The sequence below is a fragment of the Podarcis liolepis genome, assembly GCF_965112155.1.
Source record: "Podarcis liolepis genome assembly, chromosome: 3".
NCBI classification, from domain to species: domain Eukaryota; kingdom Metazoa; phylum Chordata; class Lepidosauria; order Squamata; family Lacertidae; genus Podarcis; species Podarcis liolepis.
This window is the reverse complement of record NC_139557.1, coordinates 65,746,728-65,772,373: the sequence shown is the minus strand read 5'-3', so window position 1 is coordinate 65,772,373 and position 25,646 is coordinate 65,746,728. Positions and strand designations below refer to the sequence as shown.

At 41.7% G+C, this 25,646-nt stretch overlaps 2 protein-coding genes across 5 annotated transcripts in view; both read left to right on the top strand.

Moving 5' to 3' along the window:
- The first annotated feature begins 203 nt into the window (after positions 1-203).
- On the top strand, positions 204-21,685 carry FBXO30 (F-box protein 30). Of its 3 annotated transcripts, XM_083496268.1 has the most exons (8): positions 1,375-1,590; positions 10,567-10,607; positions 10,882-10,981; positions 11,957-11,988; positions 12,449-12,564; positions 12,982-13,086; positions 13,450-15,514; positions 18,848-21,685. In XM_083496268.1, exons 6-8 carry the CDS (start codon positions 13,022-13,024, stop codon positions 19,049-19,051), a joined length of 2,334 nt encoding a protein of 777 aa, XP_083352394.1. In that variant the 5' UTR covers positions 1,375-1,590; positions 10,567-10,607; positions 10,882-10,981; positions 11,957-11,988; positions 12,449-12,564; positions 12,982-13,021; the 3' UTR covers positions 19,052-21,685. The 3 variants fall into 3 exon arrangements, with proteins under 3 accessions (XP_083352393.1, XP_083352394.1, XP_083352395.1); XM_083496267.1 differs by lacking the exon at positions 12,449-12,564 and having other exon boundaries at positions 204-1,590; XM_083496269.1 differs by lacking the exons at positions 10,882-10,981; positions 11,957-11,988; positions 12,449-12,564 and having other exon boundaries at positions 1,386-1,590.
- Positions 21,686-21,837: 152 nt separating this feature from the next.
- Positions 21,838-25,646, top strand: part of EPM2A (EPM2A glucan phosphatase, laforin) — a 33,317-nt gene continuing 29,508 nt past the window's right edge. The window contains exon 1 of one of the 2 annotated variants that reach the window (XM_083496292.1): positions 21,838-23,620. In XM_083496292.1, the coding sequence (XP_083352418.1) occupies positions 23,356-23,620 (265 nt within the window). In that variant the 5' untranslated portion in view covers positions 21,838-23,355. Of the gene's footprint in view, positions 23,621-23,845; positions 23,870-25,646 lie in introns of those variants that run through there. The other variant, XM_083496293.1, reaches the window with a different exon arrangement.

Here is a 25,646-nt window from a genome sequence, read left to right as displayed (position 1 = left end):
TATTTGCAAATGAAATTTGGCATCTTCTGGGAATACAAGAAAAATCTCATTTATTTGAGGAACATTTGGTCTACTGCAAATAGTAACTAGAACAAGTAGTAGTAGCAATTCTACAGAAGGAATACAAATGCAGATAGTAGAATAGCAACAGAAAATATGGAGGAACATACCCTCAGACCATAGTAGCTAAATTAGCTAATGCTTCAGACATTTTGACAATCGGCACACACAAAACATGAACAAATTAGTTGTGCTTCCAAGTAACATGAAGGAATTTGAACATCTTTTTTTGTGAGACTGTGATCCATATCCAAACCCAGCAAGGCCAAAAGCCTCTCATGTCTAGGGACATATCTTTGCCAGTTTTGGATATGATTACTGTACTGTATTTCAAAGTAAGGAAATGACACCATCAACAAACAAGGTGTAATGATAGTAAGCAGAAATCCAAGTACCCTGTAAGTGGAGATAAGAGGTTCAGAAAAATACCAGCAAAGAGTTGAACCTATGACAGCAGCCTTCACCCCAGAATCTTTCAGTAGCAGAATAGTGGAAAATGCAATAATGCAGAAAAGTGCCTCTGTCAGAGTGCCTAAGCCAGCAATTGAAAAGAGTGAGGCAGTCTCATTTTAGGAGGACAATGAAGAGGTACCATGGAAATTGTCTTTCATTCTTGTATTTTTACTATGTGGCAAGATAGGTAGATCGGTCAAACTCTTGGGGAAAAAAATAAAGAAACTTGAAGCAGGGCAGACCTCCCCCTTGCCCGCACGTACTACCATGCCACGGGCCTTCTCTGGCAGAGGAAAGGACTTTTCCTTCCGCACAGCATCGCTATATATCCCATTGCATCTGCATGCAGTAGAAATAATGCCTTTCAGGAAAAAAAGTCCGGTTCCCCGGTCCCTTCCCTCATCATATATGAAGCAGAGCGTGTGCGAAAGAAGACTGGAACCGGGGAGCAGCAGTCGCTTCTTCAGAAGCAAATTCCAGAGTATGGCTGCAACAGCCTTAATTCCGTAAGTAATAAGGAAGATGATGATGATAACAAAATAAAACTATTCCCGCAATAGTTGCTTGCACTCCTCCGGGGCCATTATCCTCCGGGACGATAACTTATTTGTTTTAAGTTAGCATTATTCCCTGATATAATGGCCGCGAATAAAATGCAAGGCGCCCTTGTACTGTATTTTACAATAAGTGAGAGCGACGCGGAGGCGTCGCCGAACTCCGGGACAGCCTCGGTCACGCTCCCCCGGTGGGAAGCTCGCTTCCCTTTCGCTGCGTCACCGGCGCTGCCGGCCGCAAGGACTCCCGTTGCTCCTCCTCCTCCCTCCTTTACGACAGCCGCTCCCCCCACCGCCACCGTGCAGCTGGGGAAGAGAGAACGCGCGCGCGCGAGCGAGCGGCGTAGCCGGAAAGCACCGCTGCGAGCCTGCTCTGGCAAGTCCTCCGCCCCACCCCTCACCGGAACCGGATCGAATCTTCAGGGCGTCCGGGGGAGCGGGTGCCTCTCTCGCCTGCTCCTCTCTCTTCCTCCCTCCACGTTCGAGCTGCTTTACGCGCAGGAGGCGGGAGAGCGACGGAGCGGTGAGTCGTGTGTGTGTGTGTGTGTGTGTGTGTGTGTGTGTGTGAGAGAGAGAGAGAGAGAGAGAGAGAGAGAGAGAGAACGAGAACACGGACGCGGGACGGGACGCATCTTGAGGGCTTTTCTCTCTGTCTGTGCTGCCCTCGGTGGGCTCGAACTACGGCTGCTGCTGCTGCTGCTGCTGCTGCTGCTCCCTGCCGGCCGACAAGTAAACAAATGGCGGCTGGCAGGGAGGTGGGTCGGTGCGTGGAGCTGCGGGGTCCCCCTCTGGCTCCTGCCTGAGCAGGACGGGCCCGGCCTGGTCTGGGGCGGTCAGCTCACCTTCTCGCAGGGCTGTGAAGCGGGGTGGGAGTGATGGCGGTCGTCGGGGGGCCGGAGGGGGGGCAATGACTGGCTGACAGCTGGCGCGGTCCTTTCTGAGGAGGCCCCGGGAGGTGCTTTCCTTGGGGCAGTGGCGCTGCTGCTTTTGCCCCCCCCCGTTGTGTTTAAAGACGGGTCTCAAAGGAGGGTAGGGGTGGGTGCCAGGGAGGGAGGGGGAAGATACGCCTGTGGCGCTGGCTCCTTCCCTTCTCTTCGCTGCCCGCCCCTCCTCTTCTCTCTTTCCCCTTCGGTGTAGATGGAAACAATGGACAGAGGGGAATGGACCGCCTCCTCCTTGAGCCGATTACTTAGCATGGCTACGGCAGTAATATGCGGAGCTGCTCAACCACACACACACAACACACACAGACGCCCAGCTCCCAGTGGTCAGAAAAGCCCTATTGTGAGTTGGGGTGTGTTGGTGCGGCTGCTGCAGGGCATCGTCCCCGCCTCAAGGGAAGGTGTTACACAAATTAGTACAGAGAAGCGTGTTCGATTCACCGGTGGGGATTTCCCTGGGTTCCTATATGGGTGTGTGTTAAAAATAAATGGTTAAATGCAAGGGCAGTTCTGCCCTAGATGACTTGGCTCCATTGAGGGTTGTCCTGTGGTTAAGCCTGAGCCTTAAAAGGAGACAGCATCGTTCCCTATGTTAAACATGTGGGAGGGAAGGAGTATGGCTCTGCCTGTCACTTGTTATAAGGAGGAATAGAACACAATGGAAAGCGGTATTGATTCTTGGAATAGCTTCTTCTTGAAACGTTTCCCCTACATATCTAATGTGGAAGAGTCTGTAATAATCAATTGCCTATTGAAAATGAATGGATGGGTATAATGTTTTGTAAACGTTTGTAAGCTGAAAGCAGAATGGAGTAAAAGCTACAGTTTGGGAAAGGAGACATTGTAGTAATTGTGAAATAAGAGAACCTTGTCAGATTTTTGAAAAGACATCAAACAATGACCATAGGGACTATTGTTCAGAGAGGAATATGAACACTACTTTAGTTCTCTCAAAGAATTTCCCTGTCACATTTTGTTGGCATCTACTGTAACAGTACAGTTTGTAGTTTTTGTGCTGCGTAGTAAAAAAAAAAAATTGATTGTGAAAGAATATAGCTGGGACTTGAGTTATGCTGAAGTACCGGTATATGGCTTAAGCCTGAACTTAAAAAGAGTGGTGGGGGATAATCCTGTAATAAAACATTATCAAATGTGAAATTCTTTAAGCGACATGGTTTGTATATATATATCTGATAATTCTTATTTTATCTGAAATAAGTTGTTACAATTGTAAGCAGCTCTTTGAAAATAAGTCTTGGAGTCATTCAGTATTTGAGGTTTGGCACAGAACTTCTGTATTCACAAACTTTAACCTTTTCCTTCAGCTTCTCCCTACATCCTTTATTTTGGGTGCAATAAAGGGGTGGCAGATGTGGTGACTGGGTGGATAACGTAATATGTATGTGTTTAAGCAAGCTTTGAGGCAGCTTCCTATTTTTACATACTACTTTAATGTCTCTTAAAGATGTCCTGCAGTACTTCCAGAGTTTTCAGAAATTACATAGCTTTGGAAACCATATGGAGAAACTATTGCCCAGCTGTAGTACATTAAGCCATTAGATCTGTGAAGTTGTTTCTGAAAACACTTCAATCCCAACCACATTTTTCAAGATTAAGCCCATTTGATTTTAAAGGAATTTACTATATTAAATAGCAATTCATGGGCAGTAACACCTTGGGGTGGGGGTTCTCTCCACATTATGTCATACATCAGATTATATTCACAATCTAGAAACTGTGACAGACAGCTACAGGCTATAGACATGCTGCTCTATGCAACAAGCTTTGTGTTGAGCAGAGTTTGGGTGCTGACAGCTCTTGCTGAGATGGCTATTGGTGTCTGGAATCTGTTTCCATCAGACCTAACCACATTGACCATCTGTTCAAAGCTGCATGTGTTTCTCCAATCCAGCAAGTAGCAGCAAACTTTACAGCTATTGAAGCTGGATGCAGATTTTTCTCTGTGTATCATCTTTTCTCTGTGCGTTGTCTGTGCCCTAGGCCCCAATATAGAACTCTTTCTGTAGGTGCAGATGTTAGAACAGGGCATATCAGCAAAAACAAGCCAGAATATTTAGTAAACCAGTATCTTGTTTTTAAATTAAATCCAAAGTCTGAAAGTATCCATTGGGCTACAGATATTTAAAATAAAAACAAATAGGTACAAAACACACTCGGTGTCCAGAACCATAATGAAGGAATGTAGGCAGTATCTGCATAATTGTGAAATATTGAAAACACATTGCCAAGTGTTTTAGCTACTAGCATTTTGAGAGAACTGACCACTTTTATAATATTTTAATCTAAATTTCATAAGCACCCTTAATTTCTATCAAGTGAAAACTGACAATACTATTAGCATAAGCTGTAAATGTGTGGTACAGTGTAGAATATATAGATATACCTGAAGGAGCGTCACCATCCCCATCGTTCTGCCCAGACACTCAGGTCTAGCACTGAGGGCCTTCTGCGGTTCCTTCACTGTGAGAAGCGAAGTTACAGCGAACCAGACAGAGGGCCTTCTCGGTAGTGGCGCCTGCTCTGTGGAACGCCCTCTCATCAGATGTCAAAGAAATAAACAACTATCTGACTTTTAGAAAACATCTGAAGGCAGCCCTGTTTAGGGAAGCTTTTAATATTTGATGAATTATTGTATTTTAATATTTTGTTGGAAGCTGCCCAGAGTGGCAGGGGAAACAGCCAGATGGGCAGGATATAAATAAATAATAATAATTATTATTAAGCTTGAAAATAAGGCATTAGTAAATGGGTGGCTATGCACCACAAGATACATGAAATAGCCTTTACTACAGGGTTGGGGAACATTTTGGGGGGGTTGAGAGCTTCAGTGGTTGTTTAGAGACGTGTTGGAGTTGCATTTGGGCAGGAGCACAGGCAAAACCAAAAGGAGGTGGGATCTGAACATCCAGTTAAATAAATTGTTTCAGAAACCCCTACCCTTGAATATTAAAACTAAGATTAGAGAATTAATGTTAACACAGGCATAAGTCTGATAGTGCTCCCTGACATTATTATTTTGATATTTGCTTTCTTTTGTTTGTAACTATATCCACACCTTCCTTAATGGTTTTATTACTGCCATTTGCCACTTCACTTTGTTTGTATTTTTATTCCTTTTATTTGGAATGTCACACTTCCATGTTTGTGTCCATTCATTCCCTCCCCACATTTTTAAATTACTTTTGTTTTCTTGAGCTGTTTCCTTTCATTAATTGTGAGGTGGGAAGGGGTTTATTTTCCCCCTCTCCTTTGCAAAACAGACATGTCACTATCTGATGCTCTTAATTCGAGAGCAGCAGCAGGCAACCATAAAGTACACAAGACAGACTGCACAGTAGACTTTCAACCAAATGTGCTTATGGTCAGAAGGAAAGACAATAGCAAGGGCTATAGGACCAGCACTGAGTTCGGTGCTGCAGTGCAGAAGATGAAAATAAAGTTATGGGTGACAGAAAAGGCAAAAATAAGATTATAATGCACTGGTGGGGTAAATTTAGCAGTGGAGGTAGAGGGCAACCAGTTGAATGCAGATTTCTTTCCTATGTATAGTTACAACTATCCTGGGTTTTATTTTGTACATTTCTTGCAAACTCTGGATGTCTCTAAAAATGTTATTTTGAGGAAAAACGAACCTCTCCCTTTTCTAAATTTATGTTAATTTCTAGACGTAATGTTTGATAAATTGTGTAAAAAATACTATGTCCTCAGTGTTGTGTATAAAATAATATGTCCTCAGTGTCTCAGATTCCAAGCTATATAAGTGGCTTCTTTAGGGCAAGTGCAACTACAGAAATTAACAATTGGCAGACTATAGTGTAACGTGTGTGGTAGATTTCTCACCCGAGTCCTAAAGCTGAATGTTTCTTTTAACGATTACCTTTGTGTAAACACAGTACTGTGCAAAGCTATAATCCTTAAATGCAAATAGAGATGAAACGTCAATTTAGTTGTAGCATTTAACAGAGAAGGAAAAGTTTCATCTATAGGTCAGGTATTTTCAGTGTTGATGTATTAGAATAATGGCATGGATCATCGACAATTCGTACTAATTACAGAAGTGACTATTCTTAAGATGCCAGAATTTCACAGAAACCTGGCCAGATCATAAGGAAGCCCTCTTTCTCAGTGCAGTGAACTGGACGATAGTCTTGGACACTTGCAGTCTGTGCTGCTCTGATATTTGCCTCATCTTGCTTCATGCTTCATCATGACTCCTGTGTTCCAGTTCCTGTTCAGAGATGCTTATAATTATGGCACATGACTAGTAAGAAAATCTAGGCCATGTGGTGTAATTGGGAGAGGAGAAGGCAGAAAATTTCTGGAGCAAACTGCAAAGCCTATGGTGCCTGAAACCAAATGAGGGATTGGGTATTTGGCTGGAGAGCAAAGGGCCCTCAGGCTACAATCGTAATATTCTATGGATGCAGTTTAAAAACCTGGAACTTATACACAGCTATTCTTGACTTCATGGGCTTTTTTACATTTAAGTGATCAATTGTTTTCCCCCAACTCTAGAACAGTTGTCTCTTTAAGAACAGTTGTTCTTAAAGAGAACCCTCTCCCTTAAATGTTTCATACGCTACTTCTGCACAGCTGCTACATGTGAGGAGAAATGTGCAGAAACGTGTTACACATTAAATTTGACTCTTTGCTTTGGTTCCTATGCTAATTTAACCAAGTACTGCTTCTGTGTCTGATCTATCTGAGTTCTTTTTTTTCTGCTATGGTTGTGTAACAGCCTACTATACCAAGTACTTAGGAAAATAAAGCATGTGATAATGAAAGCGGATCTGTCAGAAAGATACTTTTTATCTTTTAATAAAAAGATATTTTAAAAACATATTTTTAAAGCAATTATGTTTACTGAGACATTAAGAAAACCAGTTATTCTGAAATGCCATCTCAAAACTAAACATTTGTAATGAAATGATTGTAATCTAGTAATAAACTTAAAATTCTAATTGAAAATAGTGAAATAAACAGAATCCTACGTCACCTAAAAAGCAAAGACAGAAAAATAAAATTAGATATTTTATCCCATTCTTTGCTTGACTTGTGTGTAGTATATGTATGTGCAATAATAAGGAATTTATTGCCTACTTTTGAATGTGCTAAATATTGTAAAATGAAAGTCTATTGTAGAAATATTTCCATTGTACATGAATTTATAGACTAAGGTAACAGTAACAAACAATATGCTATGATTTTCTTCCTGTCACTTTGTTGGCCAGATACTGAAATTAATTACAGTTTCTGGAGGCAAGATAGAGGGTTTGTAGTATCAGCTGTACCAATAGTCTTAAGGTATGTAAATTTAGAAGCCCAGCCATTCTAAAAAGATATTTGAAATGGGAAATCAGAGCTCACGTTGTGGTAGGGGATTGAGATGTTCACAGCAGTGATCCCAGCTCAGACTTTAAAACTGAACATTAGGAAGAGGAAAAGAAGAGGATGATGAAAGGTGCTGACGTGGAGCTCTTGGTGTGATTTAATTTTGATCTGAATTCTGAAAATGGGCAGAAATAATTTAGAACTTGTAAGCAATATTTTTGAGCAATTGATTTTACAAACTAATCTGAAATACTACTTACTGTTAAGAGGCTTCAGCACATTACCGTAGTTTTGCAATCCTGAATTTACACCTGTTTATGAACTATGATTTGTGAGGGGCTGCTAAGCTCATATCAGACCATACTTTGAACTGATGCAGGTTTCCACAGTACAGCCTGGGCTCACTGTGATTTGCTGTTGCATCTGAATTCAGAACCACACTTCCATGGTTCTGTCTCAAGAGGCTTACCAGTACTTCCTCATGGAGGTGGGAGTAAATTTATGAACTAGTGAAGTTGAGTTCTAAGCAGATGAAAAACACAAGAAGACAAGCAGCTCTAAAGCACAGCTTACTTGTTCTGAAAGTGCAAACCATGGTGTAGGGTAGGTTCTGAGTTGCACCTAACACAAACCAGAATGTTTGATGTCTCAGTTAACCAATTCGTAAGAGATTACCATATCACCGACTTTTAAACAGTTATCTTAGTGTACTTTATTAAATGTATGAAACGGTTGAAAAATACACACTGACATGTTGTTAAAATTCCACTGTTCAAAGTTTAAAGTGTAGCTATAGTAACTGGATACACAAGAAGCAGAGAAGGATTGAATTACACTTTGAATACCAAGAGCTTTCTATTTCAAGTCATTATTATGCTCTTAGTTGTTCATACAAACATTGGTCATTGGGTTGTTTGCTGCAGCTGGAATTTTAGTTTTGGCAGCAGACGTTCCAAACACACTTTGAGAGCTCTAGTCAGCTGATTGTAGTATGTACAATAACATCAGGTGATCTGTACCTTCTGAGAGCAGTGTACATCTCACCAGAACTGTGTGTATTTTTAGGTTTCTTGGTTGGTAACAGGCAAGCACGCATACTTCAACATCTCAGATGAACTGAACCCAGTTGCTGACATTGCCTAATCAGAAATGAGCAGCTGTTCTGCCTAGGTTTGTTCATTAGTAAGAGACCAGTATATCAGAAGCTGTTATCTTACCGTACTGATTGGTCAATAAGACTGGGTTTCATAATGGTCAATAAGACTGGGTTTTGGTGAGCAAGTGTCTAGGAGCGGGTTGAAATATGTTTCCCATGTTTGTTTCACCAGAATTGTAATTCAACTACCTTGCTCTTCCAAGTGAATGTAGTGTAGTTAGTTCTATGAAAAATAATACTTTGAATTGTTAGAATTTTAAAAGGTACGGTGTTGGCACTTGCAGGTTTTGCAGGCCCTTTCTCTAAGATACCAGTGCTGGCAACCAGCAAACAGGGATTGGGAGGGGAATTCTTGGAAAATAATGCACAGGCGTTGTGTGCATACTTGCTTTAAAAAGAACTGAAAACCTTGTAACAATTTGACCACAGCATCAAATAAAACAATCCAAAATAAAACATCACTGGAGTATACAAATACATTCAAAGGAGCATAATTAACAGGAAACTGAAATATTCTCGTAAACATTCAAAAAGAAAACATTACTAAAGGAAGTCAAATATAAAATGTACATTTAAAACAGCACAATTAGCAAAAGAATAAAATATTATCATAAGCCTAGAAGATATCTACTGCTGTTGCTGCCAATCTTGGTTCATGGTGAGCAGCGACTGGAAGCTGAGGCTTGATGACCTAGGTCTGCACTAAGAGGTAGCCAAGATGGTCTCTGGCCTCTTAAGCAGCCTCAGCTTTTGTAGCTAGAGTCCATCAGGGTCCCATCCTCTTAAGCCAGGTGGAAAAAGACAGGGAGCAGGTCTTGCAGGACTCTCAGCCAAGAGTCCTGCAATTCTCTGCTCCTAAACCAGCATACAAAATCATTTTTATTGGTAGAACTGAGCTAAGGGCATTGGTTAACTTTTTCCCTGAACATCACCACATAAATTGCTCTACCAGTATGTTGTTTCCTTTCCTTCTTGTTCCAGTGTGCTTTCTTTGTGTTCTTACTTCTCGATCACTTCTGTTTCTCTCTCCATATACCCCTTCCTGTCTCACTATTAATGCAGTGACCTGTAACAGCTTCTTCTTGCTATTCTTTGAAAGTACTTTCTGACTTCTAGGAATTGGAATAATATTTGTCCAACCCTGTAAACTATTTTAAATGCATGCTTTTCAGAGGTGGAGCTTTAAAAACAAATTGTTAATTATGCATATAATTCATTTTGAGATGCCTGTTGAGAAATAATAAAATATTGGTATAAAAAAGAAAATTCTACCGGTCACAATTTATGGACAGAGTTCAAATATGATGTTTGAGTAGCATTTATGGGATTTACTGTCACATGCACTGAACTGAAACACGAGATCATCACATCTGACTGTGGAAACTGGTTTAGTACCTGGATTACCAGGAATTAAAATATTACAACCATGAAAAGAACGGCATGGTACTGCATTGTGAAATACCAACAAAGCACTGCATTCTATTATCAGTTGTCTGGTGTTCTATAAATTTAACTTACCTGGATGCTAAGTATATTTACTTTCACTTTTTTTTTATTTTAATAGAACTTACTTCCATGAAAATGTGCTTTGAATTGCAATATTGAAAATCATAACAACAGTTTATATGCCCACATGTTTTGTAAAACCCCAGTGACTTATTTGTTAAGGGAGTAGTGGAGTTTAGAACAGAAAAGTGTGTGTGTGTGTGTGTGCGTGTGCATGTGCGCATGCTTATTCCATTCTGTGCTTACTGCTTCTGAAGCAGCTTCACAAAACACAGCTAAGGTGCATTGGTATATAGCAGGCTGTTTCCACAGTTGATTGCAATGTCCACACATGGACAACATCTTCTCTGCTAGTCTAGCAAAAAACTTGCCTTGTGAAAGAACGTTAATAATTTTTAAAGTTTACATTGGTGTTAAGAAGATTGTGTGTGTGTGTGTGTGTGTGTGTGTGTGTATCTATATTTTCTAATCAAGTCAGTATACTATAAGTAAAGGTTGATATTATTTTTTAAAAATTAACTTTACTGAAAATGATTTGTTACAGGACAAAATCAACCAGAACTCTATTCCAGCAATAACAAACTGGTAAGTAAGCTCTTATAACAAGGGGGCTGGAGGATGGGGGGTGGGGAGAAAACACAAGGAAATACATTGAATGGGAAAACTAATGGTGGGGAAACTTCATCAGATATGCTGCTATCATAATTGGATGCTTTCAACCATAAGAGTTTATCAATTTTGTAGTTCTTGCAATAGATGTAATTAGCAGTGTAAGTCACTGAATTTTCTCATCTCATAAAGGGGGAGAAAGGGATATGATAACTCATAGTTTCTGATATCTGATTCTGTTTCTTCCTAGTTTTCTTAGCTGTGGGATTATCCTCATCTGCATATTATAGGAATGGAGTCTACACAGAAAAGTCTCATTGCTCTGTTGTCCCTTCGAAGGTCTTGATTTGGTGAGACAGTTTTCCTGATCATAGGGATGTTCAAAACCAGTACTGAACCACTTCTTGAGCAAGAGAAGATAGAGCTGAAGCTTGAAAAATGACATCTTGCTATTTTGGTTGCGTTTATAAGTAGCAGAATTTGCTCTAAGGGCTGGTGTATTTGAATGGCTTGTGAGCTGAGGAGTTCTTCCATTTGTTGCAAGTTCACTAGGTGGCTTTAGCCAAGCTGATTTTTATTTATTTAAAGCATTTTTATCCCACTCTTCTGCCAAAAGGGCTCCCAGAGTGGCTTAGAACTAGAAAACAACCTTACCCACAGACCTACAATCCAAAACAGGGATGAGGAGCTTTTCAGCCCAAGGACCACATTCTCCTCTGTGTGAACCTCATGTCAGTGGTGGGCAGGGCGAGAGACAAAAACGAGCAGGGCAATGAATGTGAATTTTACCTTTGTACCAGTAGGTTAGTTTTTACACACTTGCACACCCCTACCTTTCTTATCTAGGACCAGGTAAAGAGGCCTGAGGTTCCCTGTCCTTGATCTAAAAATACATGGCACAGAAGGCAAAGAGATTGAGAGGGAGGAGGAATAATAATAATAAAAAAAGAAAATTCCACTAATTCTTAAGTTCCTGAATCCCTTTGGGGTGGAGCTGCATTGAATGATTAATACCCACCTTGGATTATCTGAAATATGGCTTTTTTAAAAGTTAAGCTGAATTTTGTGCATATATTGTCACAATTTTCATCTTTGGACCTGAATCTTTTTATGGCTCTCTTCTTTGTGTGTGGTGCCTGCATGGTTTTGGAGTAAGACCAAGTATGATTCTTTACTGCATCTGTTAATTTCATCCTTGAATGACACATGAGTAAAGCAAGAGACTAGAATACTGTTAATGCCATATAGGACTCCTCAATGATGCCCTCTTTCTTTGGTATGATGTTATTGTCAAAGTGATGGGTGTCAACCTTTTTCTATTTCAGGGACTCTCCAAATCTTAGAGGAGCAAGTTCAAGTACGTATTGACAAAATTTGGTTTATTTGAAGAATACAGTTCTTAAATTTGGTGGCGAAACATTTGGGCTTAAAATACATTTTTGGTTTCTTATGCTTTTAGTTTTTTATTGGCTTATTCAGGGGCCAGTTTTTAATTCAGAGACAGCGTAGTAAGGCACATGTTGGATTTGAATGGGAGGTGCATTGAAAACTTCTTCACAGCCATAACCACATTTCTTGTAATGTGCTTGTAATGTGCTTGCAATGTACTTGTTAAGATAAAATTCAATAGTCCTCTGTATGAATCCTGAACTTAGTTGGGAAAGGATTGATACAATGTGATTAGGCTGTTACCATTTATCACACTCTACTGAAACATATCAGTAGGCCTTGACCTGGGGTCATATTTTCAAAGCATCTACCTTCAAGTTAGTTTTTATGCATTTAAGAGGTAGATATGAGATATTCCTCATTTTTAGTATTTTCTAGCACACCAAATTCTCCTGCAAAAAATATATAAAAGAGATCAAGAATTTGGGGGTGCAATTACATTGTTTAGCTTGTAAAGAACCCTTCCATCAGAGGATCTTAGCAGGTATATATATTCAACTTGTGTGTGGTATTAGACAAACGTGAAAGAACTCATTGCTGACTTTATGTTTGTTGGGAAGATACATTCTTAAGCCTAGATCAAACAGTTTTTCTGTAGTGCCTTTTTATAGGTCTTGTGCAGATACACAGGTGTGTGTTGGTGAAGAGCTGTACAAGGTATTGAAGTCCTTGAAAATTCATATTAGCTGATTATTCATTATTTGATCACTAGAGGGAGCTAAAATACCATTTTGAAATTTAACATAATAAACAAAGAGCTTCTTTGTGTAACTATCAAGTAACTTTCGTCTTAGCTTGAAAACCTTGTTTGCTGCATTTGTATACGCCCAGACAATATCCTATTTTTGCAAATTTGTTTTGATGTTATCTAGGGTTTGATCAAAATCTATCTTGGAAACAGGTGCCACAGGACTTTGCAGCGGTGAAGTGATTTTGTCACCATGTTTACACTGTCAGCGGGGGGAGGACTTCCTACTGTGCCTGCTTTGAGTGTGCCTGAACGCAAGTAAGTTTCAGTGCTCCAGTGCTTTTAAAAACCACTGAAAAGGACTAGAAATGTCAATGTGGGATGGTAGTAAAATCCCAAACATATAAATTTTGTGGAACACTGAGTAGAGCTCCTAGGAAATAGTTTCTCTTTTGGAATAAATGAAATGCTTTTGAATACAAAGATTGACTGGCAAAACATGTGAAAATATGATTTTTTAATATGCAGTAGCCAAATCTCCTACATACAATGGCATACAATGTGCATACAATGGCACTTACAGATATTTTATATAACCAGGAGAGTACTTTGCTACAAGTCTGATGCTTGCTTAAAAACAAATATGGACATTTGGTCTGCTTTATCTTCCTCTTTTCCTAGAGCTGAACTTGCCACCGTGGAAGAACATCAACATCTACATTGCGTCAACTGTGTTAGTCGGCGTTGTATGACCAGACCAGAGGCTGGCATTTCCTGTGATTTGATTGGTTGTCCTTTGGTTTGTGGAGCAGTATTTCATTCATGCAAAGCTGCAGAGCATCGCCTTTTATGCCCACTTGAAAGAGTGCCTTGTCTCAACAGTGGCTTTGGCTGTCCATTTACTGTAGCCCGAAACAAAATTGCTGAACATCTAGAAATTTGCCCTGCAAGTGTGGTATGCTGCACTATGGAGTGGAACAGATGGCCTGTCAGTTACGCAGATAGAAAATCTTATGAGAATCTTAGTAAAGATGTTGATGAAGTTGAGCAGTTAGACATGGCTCTTGCCCTTCAGGATCAACGAATGCTCCTTGAATCTCTCAAAGTAGCAACTATGACATCGAAAACAGGTGATGAGGTGGTAAAATCCAGAGAACAGACTTCTGTTGCAGGTGCCCCAGATGCTGCACTTTCAAATGGCTTGATGCCTGTAGATGAAGAGTCTTATGGTGCACTTTATCAAGCTACTGTGGAAACGACAAAGAGTTTAGCTACAGCTCTAGATATCCTGAACACTGCTACTAGAGACATAAGCATGTTAAGCTCAAAGCTTGGCATTTCACCACCTAAAACAAGTGAAGATTTTCAGCCAAAAGAGCAAAATTGTAGTAGAATGCATAAAGTAGAACTTGACTGTCTAGATGAAGATAACATGGGAGCAGTTGGTGGTATTCACCTGGATATCTTGAATCAAAATGCGCAGTTGGAACAAAATGGCTCAAGTGACATTTGTTACGACACCATGCAACAGTACAATTTGAATATGGGTCTTGATACCTCTTTATGCAATGGCTTTCATGCAGACAATACAAGTGCAGATACACTGCAAGAGAGCAAAGAACTTGGTATGTGTAATTCTGACCAATCTAATGTAGCAAATGGTGTATGTAATGCTTCTCATGTTGAAGCATTGGGTTATTGCAGCCCTATTCCTGTAGCAACACAACTTAAGGAAGAATTACCTCTCCACAGTTTGTCTAACGGCACTGTTAATCATGTATATCTGCCACAGTACTGTAATGAAGAACTGATACAGAAACAAATTGAACAAGACAGACTGAGAAGCATAGATGTATTTTCTTTAATTCCTCATCGTACCTATAATTTCCTTGCAAATCACTACATATCTGCACCAAAGGAAGACAAAGCAGTGGATACATCAGATTTGGAAATAACAGAAGATCCTATGGGTCTTCATGGAATAGATTTAATCACAGCAGCATTACTGTTTTGTCTTGGAGACTCTCCCGGTGGTAGGGGAATATCTGATAGTCGTGTTATTGACGGATACCGTGTTGATTTTGGGACGCAGACGTTTTCTCTCCCTTCTGCAATTCTGGCCACAAATACAATGGTAGGGGAAATTGCTTCAGCCTCTGCATGTGATCATGCAAATCCACAGCTCTCAAATCCAAGCCCTTTCCAGACTCTTGGGCTAGACTTGGTGCTAGAATGTGTGGCTAGATACCAAACAAAGCGTTCAATGTTTACATTTGTTTGTGGACAGTTGTTTAGACGAAATGAATTTCCTTCGCATTTTAAGAATGTACATGGTGACATTCATGCTGGCCTCAACGGCTGGATGGAGCAGAGGTGTCCTCTGGCGTATTATGGATGTACATATTCTCAACGCAGATTCTGTCCTTCAACGCAAGGGGCAAAGATTATTCATGATCGGCACCTTCGGTCATTTGGGGTTCAGCCATGTATATCTACTGTGCTGACGGAGCCTGATAAGAGATGCTGTTTAGGATTGCGTAGTGACCACCTGAGTAATCTGCCTTTTGAAGTTCTACAACACATTGCAGGTTTTCTAGATGGTTTTAGTTTATGTCAGCTTTCACGAGTGTCGCGATTAATGAGGGATGTGTGCGGAAGTTTATTACAGGCACGAGGAATGGTCATACTGCTGTGGGAAAAGAGGACATACCCAGATGGAAGTTCTTCGTGGCAAATAAAAGAAAAGGTTTGTATGCATAACGATACATGGAATTGCCTTTACCTATGTTTTAGAATTAGTATGTTCTTTTGTCTATGGGTTGAGGTCTCCCAAGCATGGTGGGTCCTCGTCACTGCTAATAAAGATAAAAGAGGAACTAAAAGTAAGAATTGTGCTTTTTGAACAGGAAGCCTCTAGTGCCCCATAAACCCCGGGCTATGATCTGCCTAGTTCCCCAGCACTAGACAAACCAGTTGTGACCAGGTTAATAATTCAAGAGTATGAAAGCAAAGCAACAAAAATGTCTGCTGCGAGAAAGGCAAAAGACCCTGGAAGCAAATGGCCCCTTGGGAACACAGGTCAGATTCCTCCCTAGCCTTGTCAACCAGTGGCTAGTGAACACCTATAGCAAATAGAGTGGGCAGCAAAGTAATGAGAGTAAGCAAAGAAAACATTAGCCTGTGTGGTGTGCTAATTGATCAGAGATAAGACCAAAGCTGATGTATGGCCAAGGCAGTGAGACTAATGCTGGATGAGCCAAGTGGCACTGGACAGTGTGGGACCCTGGCTGAAGCAGGAGTTTGTAGTGAGTTTATAAAGAATTGGATCTGTAAAAGGTTATGATAGTGAACACAAGCTAAATATTGAACATAACTCTTTTCAGTAGTAAAACATAAACACAACCCTAATAAATATTTGTAGATGGGCTATCTCTGTAAGACTAGCACATTTGATCTAAAACAATTTGAGAATAAAAGAGCACCACATGGTTTAAGGGAATGCTGCGACAAAATCTGTGGATTAAGAATGTGTTAATAATGCCCTGTACCTTTAAAAATATTTATATCCTGCTTTTCATTAAAGATTGGTTCTTGAGGCAGCTAGTCATTAGGATCCAGTGTGGTTAAAATTGCCATAGAAGTTAATGTGTTTGTGGCAGGAGGAAGGATGATTGCTGATAACTATTATTTGAGTCTTTCATTTTGACTTACTATTGCCATAGCTTCTTATTGCTAAGAAAGAAGGATGCAGATGAAAGGTTTTCTGGTTGCCAAACCATTACACTTTAGTTCATAACATCTCACAGGCTTAATTGCCAGGAAGAACATTTCCCTCCTCCCCACACTCTTCACTTTTGGTGATAAGTGGCTAGTGTTACATCTACAGGTGAAACTCGAAAAATTAGAATATCGTGGAAAAGTTCATTTATTTCAGTAATTCAACTTAAAAGGTGAAACTAATATATGAGATAGACTCATGGCATGCAGAGCGAGATATGGCAAGCCTTTGTTTGTTATAATTGTAATGATTATGGTGTACAACTGATGAAAACCCCAAATTAACAATCTTAGAAAATTATTGTGAAAAGGTGCAGTAGCTATCCAATCCATAACACCTGCAATGGGTTCCTGAGCCTTTAAATGGTCTCTCAAGTCTGGTTCAGTAGGAAGCACAATCATGGGGAAGGCTGCTGACCTGACAGTTGTGCAGAAAGCCATCATTGAGACCCTCCATAAGGAGGGAAAGCCTCAATAGGTAATTGCAGAAGAAGTTGGGTGTTCCCAAAGTTATGCAAAAGGGAAAGTGTGGAAGAAAAAGGTGCACAAGCAGCAGGGATGACTGCAGCCTGGAGATGATTGTCAGGAAAAGACCATTCAAACGTGTTAGGGACTTTCACAAGGAGTGGACTGAGGCTGGAGTTAGTGCATCAAGAGCCAGCACACACAGACAGATCCTGGAGATGGGCTTCAAATGTCGTATTCCTCTTGTCAAGCCGTTCCTGAGCAAGAAATAACGTCAGAAGCGTCTTACCTGGGCTAAAGAAAAAAAGAACTGGTCTTGCTCAGTGGTCCCAAGTCCTCTTTTCTGATGAGAGCAACTTTTGCATCTCATTTGAAAACTAAGGACCCAGGGTCTGGAGGAAGAATGGGGAGGCACACAATGCCAGATGCTTGAAGTCCAGTGTGCAGTCATCAGAAGGTGTTGGTCCACTGTGCTTCATTAAGTCCAGGGTCAATGCAGCCGTCTACCAGATTTTGGAGCACTTCATGCTTCCTTTCTCAGACAAGCTTTATGGGGATGCTGACTTCATTTTCCAGCAAGACTTGGCACCTGCCCACACTGCCAAAAGTACCTGGTTCAATGCCCATGGGATTACTGTACTTGATTGGCCACCAAACTTGCCTGACCTGAACCCCATAGAGAATCTATGGGGCATTGCCAAGAGAAAGATGAGAGACATGAGACCAAGCAATGCAGAAGAGCTGAAGGCTGCTACTGAAGCATCTTGGTCTTCCTGGTCATAACACCTCAGCAGTGCCACAGGCTGATAGCATACATGCCATGCCACACTGAGGCAGTAATTGATGCAAAAGGGGCCCAAACCAAGTACTGAGTACATATGCATGCTTCTACTTCTCAGAGGTCCAATATTGCTCTGATTTCATTTAATATTCTAATTTTCTGAGATTGTTAATTTGGGGTTTTCATCAGTTGTACGCCATAATCATCACAATTATAACAAATAAAGGCTTGACATATCTCGCTCTGCATGTCATGAGTCTATCTCGTATATTAGGTAAAGGGTAAAGGGCCCCTGACCATTAGGTCCAGTCGTGACCGATTCTGGGGTTGCGGTGCTCATCTCGCTTTATTGGCCGAGGGAGCTGGCGTACAGTTTCCAGGTCATGTGGCCAGCATGACTAAGCTGCTTCTGGCGAACCAGAGCAGCGCACGAAAACGCCGTTTACCTTCCCACCGGAGCGGTCCCTATTTATCTACTTGCACTTTGACGTGCTTTCAAACTACTAGGTTGGCAGGAGCAGGGACCAAGCAACGGGAGCTCACCCCGCAGCAGGGATTCAAACTGCCGACCTTCTGATCAGCAAGTCCTAGGCTCTGTGGTTTAACCCACAGCGCCACCCGCGTCCCTATCTCGTATATTAGTTTCACCTTTTAAGTTGAATTACTGAAATAAATGAACTTTTCCATGATATTCTAATTTTTCGAGTTTCACCTGTACACCAACACCTGATAATCAAACCCTCATCTGAATATATTTTAAAACCATGGTTTGGCAGTAACTGGTTAGCAAAAAAATCAATTGCAGTTACAATGTTGGCCAGTTACCTCCCATACAAAAAAGGAGGATGACGAGCTGGGGGAACAGTCTTGATAATCAAACTGTAGCTTCTTGATCAGACCACTGTATTGTCTTATGAACTTAGGGTTTTGTGTTTACTGCTGTACTGCCATGTACTTAGTAGTTGGGAAACACTGCTTCCAAATACTGTTATAAATGCAGTCTTTGAACCCTGAAAAAGCAGAAATGCACTTTGATAAGAAAAATTTATTTTCTAGGTGTGGCGATTCAGCACAGCTTTTTGTACTGTAAACGAATGGAAATTTGCTGACATTGTAAGCATGGCTGACCACTTGAAGAAATGCAGTTATAATGCTGTAGAGAGACGAGAGGAAGCTGTACCACTACCATGTATGTGTGTCACACGAGAACTTACAAAAGAAGGACGGTCATTGCGCTCTGTCTTGAAACCTGTACTTTAAACACGAAGAATTTACTCCAATTGCACATACACTCAAGCACCTGATGTAACCTCTATGTAATACTTTGTGACACTTTATTAATTTACTAAATACAATTTCTAGGTAAATCTACTCTGTCATTATGTACATAAATTTTTGAAGTGGCATTTATTTTTTATAATACTGTCTGCTTAGAATTAATGAAAGTTGCCTTAATGTTTGAAACAATGGAACTTGCTGGACAGGGTAGTTTATATAAAACTCCTATCTGTAAACCTTTCATTAAGGATTTCTCTGACTTACGGTTCTATTTCTTTTTATTCACTTCTAGAGGTATGCACATTCAGACCGGAACAATTGTATAAACAGGATTCTGACCAAACAGCATATATTTGGTCTCTTTGCAAATAAGGATACAAGTGAGAAGCTGAATGCTACTTAGCATTTAGCAATGCATATTTTGAACAATCTTTTCCATTTTCGAAAGATTGCTGTGCTCATTTAAGCTGACTCAGTGGTATGTAACACTGTTTCTAGTTAAGTTTCTAGTTGAGGAGACTTACATAGGTTGGGTGCTTTTGGTGTTGATGCAAGTAAGTAAGGGGCGCAATCAAAGCTCTTCGAAGTCCGTTAACAAACCAGATTTTAATGAAGCAGAATTCCTTTTAATGACACTTTTTCTTGATGGTCAACAAAGGCTGCTGCAAGTAAGAGTCTGATGTAGGGCTGGGGAACCTTTAGCCCTCCAGATATTTCTGCACTCCAGTTCCCATCAGAACTAGCCAGCATGGCCAGAAATCAGGGATGATGGAAACTGCAGTTCAGCCACAGGTTCCCCAGCTCTGGTGTAATGGAACAAAAGTTAATTTTATTTCAGACTTAAATGTATACCTAGACTAGCATTTTGGATTAATAAATTTTCTCCCATCTTCTGTTGGCAAAGATTGATAAAAGGTGAACTTGAACAAAATTCATGTTGCTTGTTGTAAATTAGCTACAAAGGATCCACAATTTTTAATTCATTGATCTAATGAAGGGCTTGTTTTGTGGTTTCAGTGTAATACATTTTATTGTTAACATGTCTACAAATGTACTAGTTGCTTCCAGGCTATTTTAAATTGCATAGGACTCTTGATTCTGAGCACACTTTGAAGTTGGTTCCACTGAAATTTGGAATTTGCTTCTAAGCAAATGCTTTTAGGCTAGAGGTGTCATGCCATCTTTATAAGATGAAAACCTGTTCATTGCAAACAGCATATCTTAAATGCATGTTCATCTTTATCATGACTCCATGGTTTTCCAGTCTTCCATAATGAGGACATTGTGTTGAATGTTTACTGTAATTATAAGAATGCCTTTAACTAGACTACCATAACTCTCTTTATACCATACTGCTAGTTTGAGCTTGTGCCATAGACTAAAACCAAGATTGTATTAAAAGGGTGTTCAATTTTGAAAAAAGATGGTTATAAAAATGGCTACATTTGAAATGTTTATAATGAAATCATTTAAGTACTTGATCCAAGAGTTCATATGTTCAGCATATATGACTCCAATCTGGGAAATAATTGCCTTTTTCATAACAAGTTGCCCCATTTTTTGAAAAACAAACCTCAGCCTCATTCTCTAGTGCCATATATTGATACCATTAAGGAACACAAATGCTTGCTCTACATGGCTTTTGGTAATTCATGCATCTTGGGATCAGTTAACTTTTCTCACAAAGCTGCCTTTCTCTTTGAAGGGTCTAGAAAATTTTCTTTTAATCTTGCATGATTTTTCTTCAATCAATAGAACACTTCTAATTTTAGTTGTTTTAAAACTTGAGAAGGGGACGTTATTATGAACATTCTTTGTAAATTCATGTATACTGCTCTTACAACCAATAAATCTCTAGTACCCAGGTATAGACATTTCTTCAAGAATCTGTGGGAACTTGCCATTCTCCAAAACAGAGATGTAAGCCCAGGAACAACCAAGAATGTCCATTCCACAGCTTTTACAAGATACTTCTGTATACACTAATCTTTAACCATCAAATATCTCACCAGTGTGTACTGAAGTATTAACTGTGGGGGTTTTTTTTTGGGGGGGGGGGTTAAATATATAGGCAAAAATATGCCCCGGCCTCTTTGAGACAAATATTGTAACACGAGGCCTTTTACACTAGAAGGCTCCCTAGCTCTAAAAGTAATTGTACCTGTGAGGAAAATTGATTCATTTTTCCACATTTAGCTTTTTGAACACTTCATTCTCAATACTGTGCACTTTTACTTTGAAATTTAGATACTGTGGGTTTTTTTAAACTTTAATCCAGAGCTATTAAAACATTAATGCTAAATAATTCTGTTTGGTATACTCTTGTGTGTGCAGAAATTCAATGCAAATCTAGGATATCAGTATTTCATACTGCTATGCAGTTTTTAAACAAAACAGTGGCATGTAGTTTTTCAATACTTGACTTTTTCTCCTGTACTGTATCTTGTTATTTTAAATACACAAGTCTGCCCCAGTACTTTGTTCCAATTGGTTGCCTTTATTTACATTTTCTAGCTATTCCTTTCTCTCACCAACCCCACTCCTTTGAATGTTTTCAGTTAATGCCATTTTTTTGCAATGTCTGTCATAATCTTAATAAAATGTATTTGCCATTTCTCTCTTTAGTGCATGCTTTCCCTTGACCTAGGATGTTGGTGTTTTGTGCTAATGATCCTCATGCTATTTGTGCTAGGCCATGGTATGGAGGTGGGGGTAGAGCATTTGCTTTGCAAGTGGAAGGTCCTAGGCTCAATCTCCACAATGGGCTGGGAGTATCCCCTCTGAAATCCTGGAGGGTTGCTGACAGTAATAGATAGCGTAGCTGAAACAATACTCGGCTAAATGGACTGATGGCATGACTATATAAGACAACTCCCTAGGTTCCTATTGAACCAATTTGGGTCTGAAACTGAGAGTATAGTTGCAATTTATTGTTAGTTTTTCAAAGCTGCTAAGTACAATTAATGATATTCTCAGGAAGCAAACCATGACATTTCTGTAATTCTTCAAGAGATGTACTGAGTAATGAACAATTCAGTTTCCACTGTTGTTCAGTCCCAAGTAGCGATCCAATGGATTTTTGTCTCTTCTCCCCACCCTCCAGGTTATTTTGTAGTGTTTGTCATATCCCAAGTATAAATGTTCAGCATTTCCTAATGAATATCATGCTCACTAATGTGTTCAAACAAACTACTTTGGCTACAGGGAGCTGGTAGTATTTGCTCCTCTATTTGCTCCTCTAAAAGTTTAGTATTTGCTCCTCTAACCAACTAAAAACACATTTGGGGCCAGAAAGTTAACTGAATGCTGCACACTGAGGCCTCAATGTAATCTTTTGAGTGGTTTGAACAGGTTCTCGTATACACTGTATGTGGGCTCAGCAACTTGGCCTGGCAGGCAGCTATTTGCAGTAGGGGACATGCTATGCTGCCTCTATCGCCATCTAACCCTCCCACCCACTTCCCTGTTAAGCTGCAGCTGTGGAAAACCAAGCACACCGGACTCAACCCAGGGACCCCTGATCACCACCATGTGTGAACAAGATAGTAGGAATGAGTTGCAACTCCTGGAGCTGTGCAGGGAAGGACACATTTCAGCACTAGAATATTTGCTTAGCACATACTGGCTGGATCCTGGGCATCCCCGGGGACCGGCTACTGTCTGCTATCAGTAACACTGAGCTTAATGGACCAGTTGCCTGACACTCAAAAGTGACCAGACCTTCCTTCCTCTCCCTGCGCACAAGCCTACAGGAGAGCCGACACAGCTGCCCCTCCATTTGCTTGCCTTCTCTTCCTGAGCCCTATAGGAGAGTCAGTGTGATGCAGCGTCGGACCTGGGAGACCAGAGTTCAAATCCCTGCTGGCCCAGGAAGCTCCCTGGGTGACGTTGCGGCGAGCACTGCCAGTCAGGCTAAACTACTAAACTAAATGAGAGGGAGAACCAATGTCTGCCGCATTGAGGCCCTTGGAGGGGAAGGTGGGGTGGAAATGAAACGTGGAGCAAATACAATGCAAGCCGAGCCTCGCTCCCTTCGAGAAGCGCTGGTCCTCTGCGAGCTTGCAGGGGGCCTTAAAATAAAATTAACAGGCGGCGCGAGAGGCCTTTATAACGGGTTCCCGAAGTGTCACGTGTCCTGCTCCGTCCGCTCTTTCGCCGCCGGCTCGCATTCCCTTTTCGGTAGCGGAGCGCGGACGGGCAGCGCCTCACGGAGGCCGAAGTGACGTCGGCGTGAGGGAGCCCGACAACCACTCTCTCTGCCTGCTCCGCCGCCGCCGGCTCCTGCCATGCTGTTCCGCTTCGGGGTCGTCGTGCCCGCCCGGCTAGCCGAAGGCGGCACGGCGCTGTGCGTCTCGGGTTCCCGGCCCGAGCTGGGCCAGTGGGACCCCAAGCAGGCGCTGGCCATGAAGCCCGCGAGGCCGCTGGCTCCCTTGCCCGCTCAGGAGCCGGTCCTGTGGCTCGCGGAGGCGGCGCTGCGCGAGGACGAGGCCGCGTGCACCTTCTGGTACAAATTCCTCAGGCGGCACGAGACGGGGGACGCTGTCTGGGAAGGTAACGGCCGCTCAGCAAGCCGAACTCCCTGCCCCCGCCTTCTTCCTCTCCGTGTTTGCGCGCCCGCACGCATGCGTGTGCCACGGGGGCGTGGCCATGACGGCCAGTTGTCGAGTCGAGGACGGTGGGCGGTTGTTTTTGCCCGCGTCGTGGGTAGCGCGAGGGACGCGCGCTTATTGCATCAGCACAGCTGTGTCACCGTTATGTAATAAAGAAAAAACCACTATGCCTTGAGCGGATCTTTTAGGTGTAGGTAGCTCACAAATGCAGAAAGTCTTCCCCTCAGCCTGCTGAGCTATATTTCTTCGCGTGGATGGTGCTGTGTTGGCTACAAAAGGGGGGACAAATTGTTGTTGTTGTAAATAGGGGTGGAGATAGTTATTAGGTTTGCAGACCCCCCTCCCTTCTGTTGAGACTGGGAATGCATTGTGAGGTGGCTCCGGTTGTACCTCGGAAGTCAAATGCCTTGTGAATTGGAACGTTTTGGCTCCCAAACGCTGCAAACCTGGAAGTGAGTGTTCCAGTTTGTGAATGTTCTTTGGAACCCAAATGTCCGACGTGGGTTCCGATTGGCTGTAGGAGCTTCCTGCAGCCGATCAGAAGCCGCACCTTGGTTTTCGAACTTTTTGGAAGTCAAACAGACTTCCAGAATGGGTTCCGTTCAACTTCTGAGGTACAACTGTAGTTGCGGTTAGCTTGTGATGACCATGGGGAATTAACAAGGGTCATGAATGAATACAGGGGCACACAGGTCTGTGGTTGGCCTCTGGCTGTCTAGAGAGACAGTGAATAATAATAATAATAATAATTTATTATTTATACCCCGCCCATCTGGCTGGGCTTCCCCAGCCACTCTGGGCGGCTTCCAAAAGAATATTAAAATACTATAATACATCTAACATTAAAAGCTTCCCGAAGTCAAACTGCTGCATTAACAGCACTATAGTGACTTCTCTGTGAGGCGTTAGCTTGGTTTGTGTGTATGGAGGTCCTGGGCTGCCCAGACAACAAGACCCCCCTCTCGGCCTCGCTGATGTGGTCCCAAAGGAAAGCAGAGCTAAATGTTTGGCACCAGCTTGTCTGCAGTCCAGCCGTTTTAGGGCCTCTGCTCCAGATTTGTGTAGGGTTTAATCCTTAGCCTTTTCTTTTCCTGAAGATACAAGGTTTAGGATCAGAGTCTTTCTTCTCCTAGATGAGCTACCTTCGCAGGTTGATGAGCCCCACCTGCCCCTCACCTCCCTCTACACCAATGCAGGAACTGCCTTCTTGACCACTGAGCCCACTATTGGTTTCATTTGCTCAAATTGCCAGGGTTTGACTTGAGACCCATCGGGTACCTTCACCTGGGTTAGCCAGCCAGTAGAAGCTGTTTTCCACAGTGTGGCCGCTGTCCACATGTTGACAGCTTCTAGGAGCCACAGGTGAGAACTGAGTGCAAGGTGTACAAACTCTTCCAGAAGGAGCACAAAGTGCCCCCCCACGAGAGGTACCCCTCCCGTAACTCCCGTACACCCCACTGTTACAAATATATGCCATAAATCTCTTCTAAATGAAATGTAGGCTCTTACAAAGGAGGTGTGGTTGGATACCTTTAGACAGAATTTAGGGGGGAAAGGCACTTGCATCCAAAACAATCACTGAAATATCCTGTGAGCATGTATATTTTGGTGAAGACCAACAGTTCCAGTAGGTCATACTTCTTTGGTAATTTTGAAACACTGCTAGAAAGGTGTAGAAGTCCTTTTCAAGGGGTGAATGACTCACAGAGTAATGCTATGCAGGCGCATAGGGATGGTGGGAAAGAAACTACTACACCCACAGAGGTCACATTAGATTTATATTGCCCCATTCACAGTGTTCAAGATGGCTACACATCCAAATGCAGGGCTTAATAATAATGAAAGTTGAGAGTATAGTTTACATAGTGCAGCTTCCAGACAAAAATGTTTATGAGCTGCTGCAGCTAAGGAAGTAACCATGGTTTATGGCACTGGAGAGGAAAATAAAGAAAGCCACATTGTTTCAA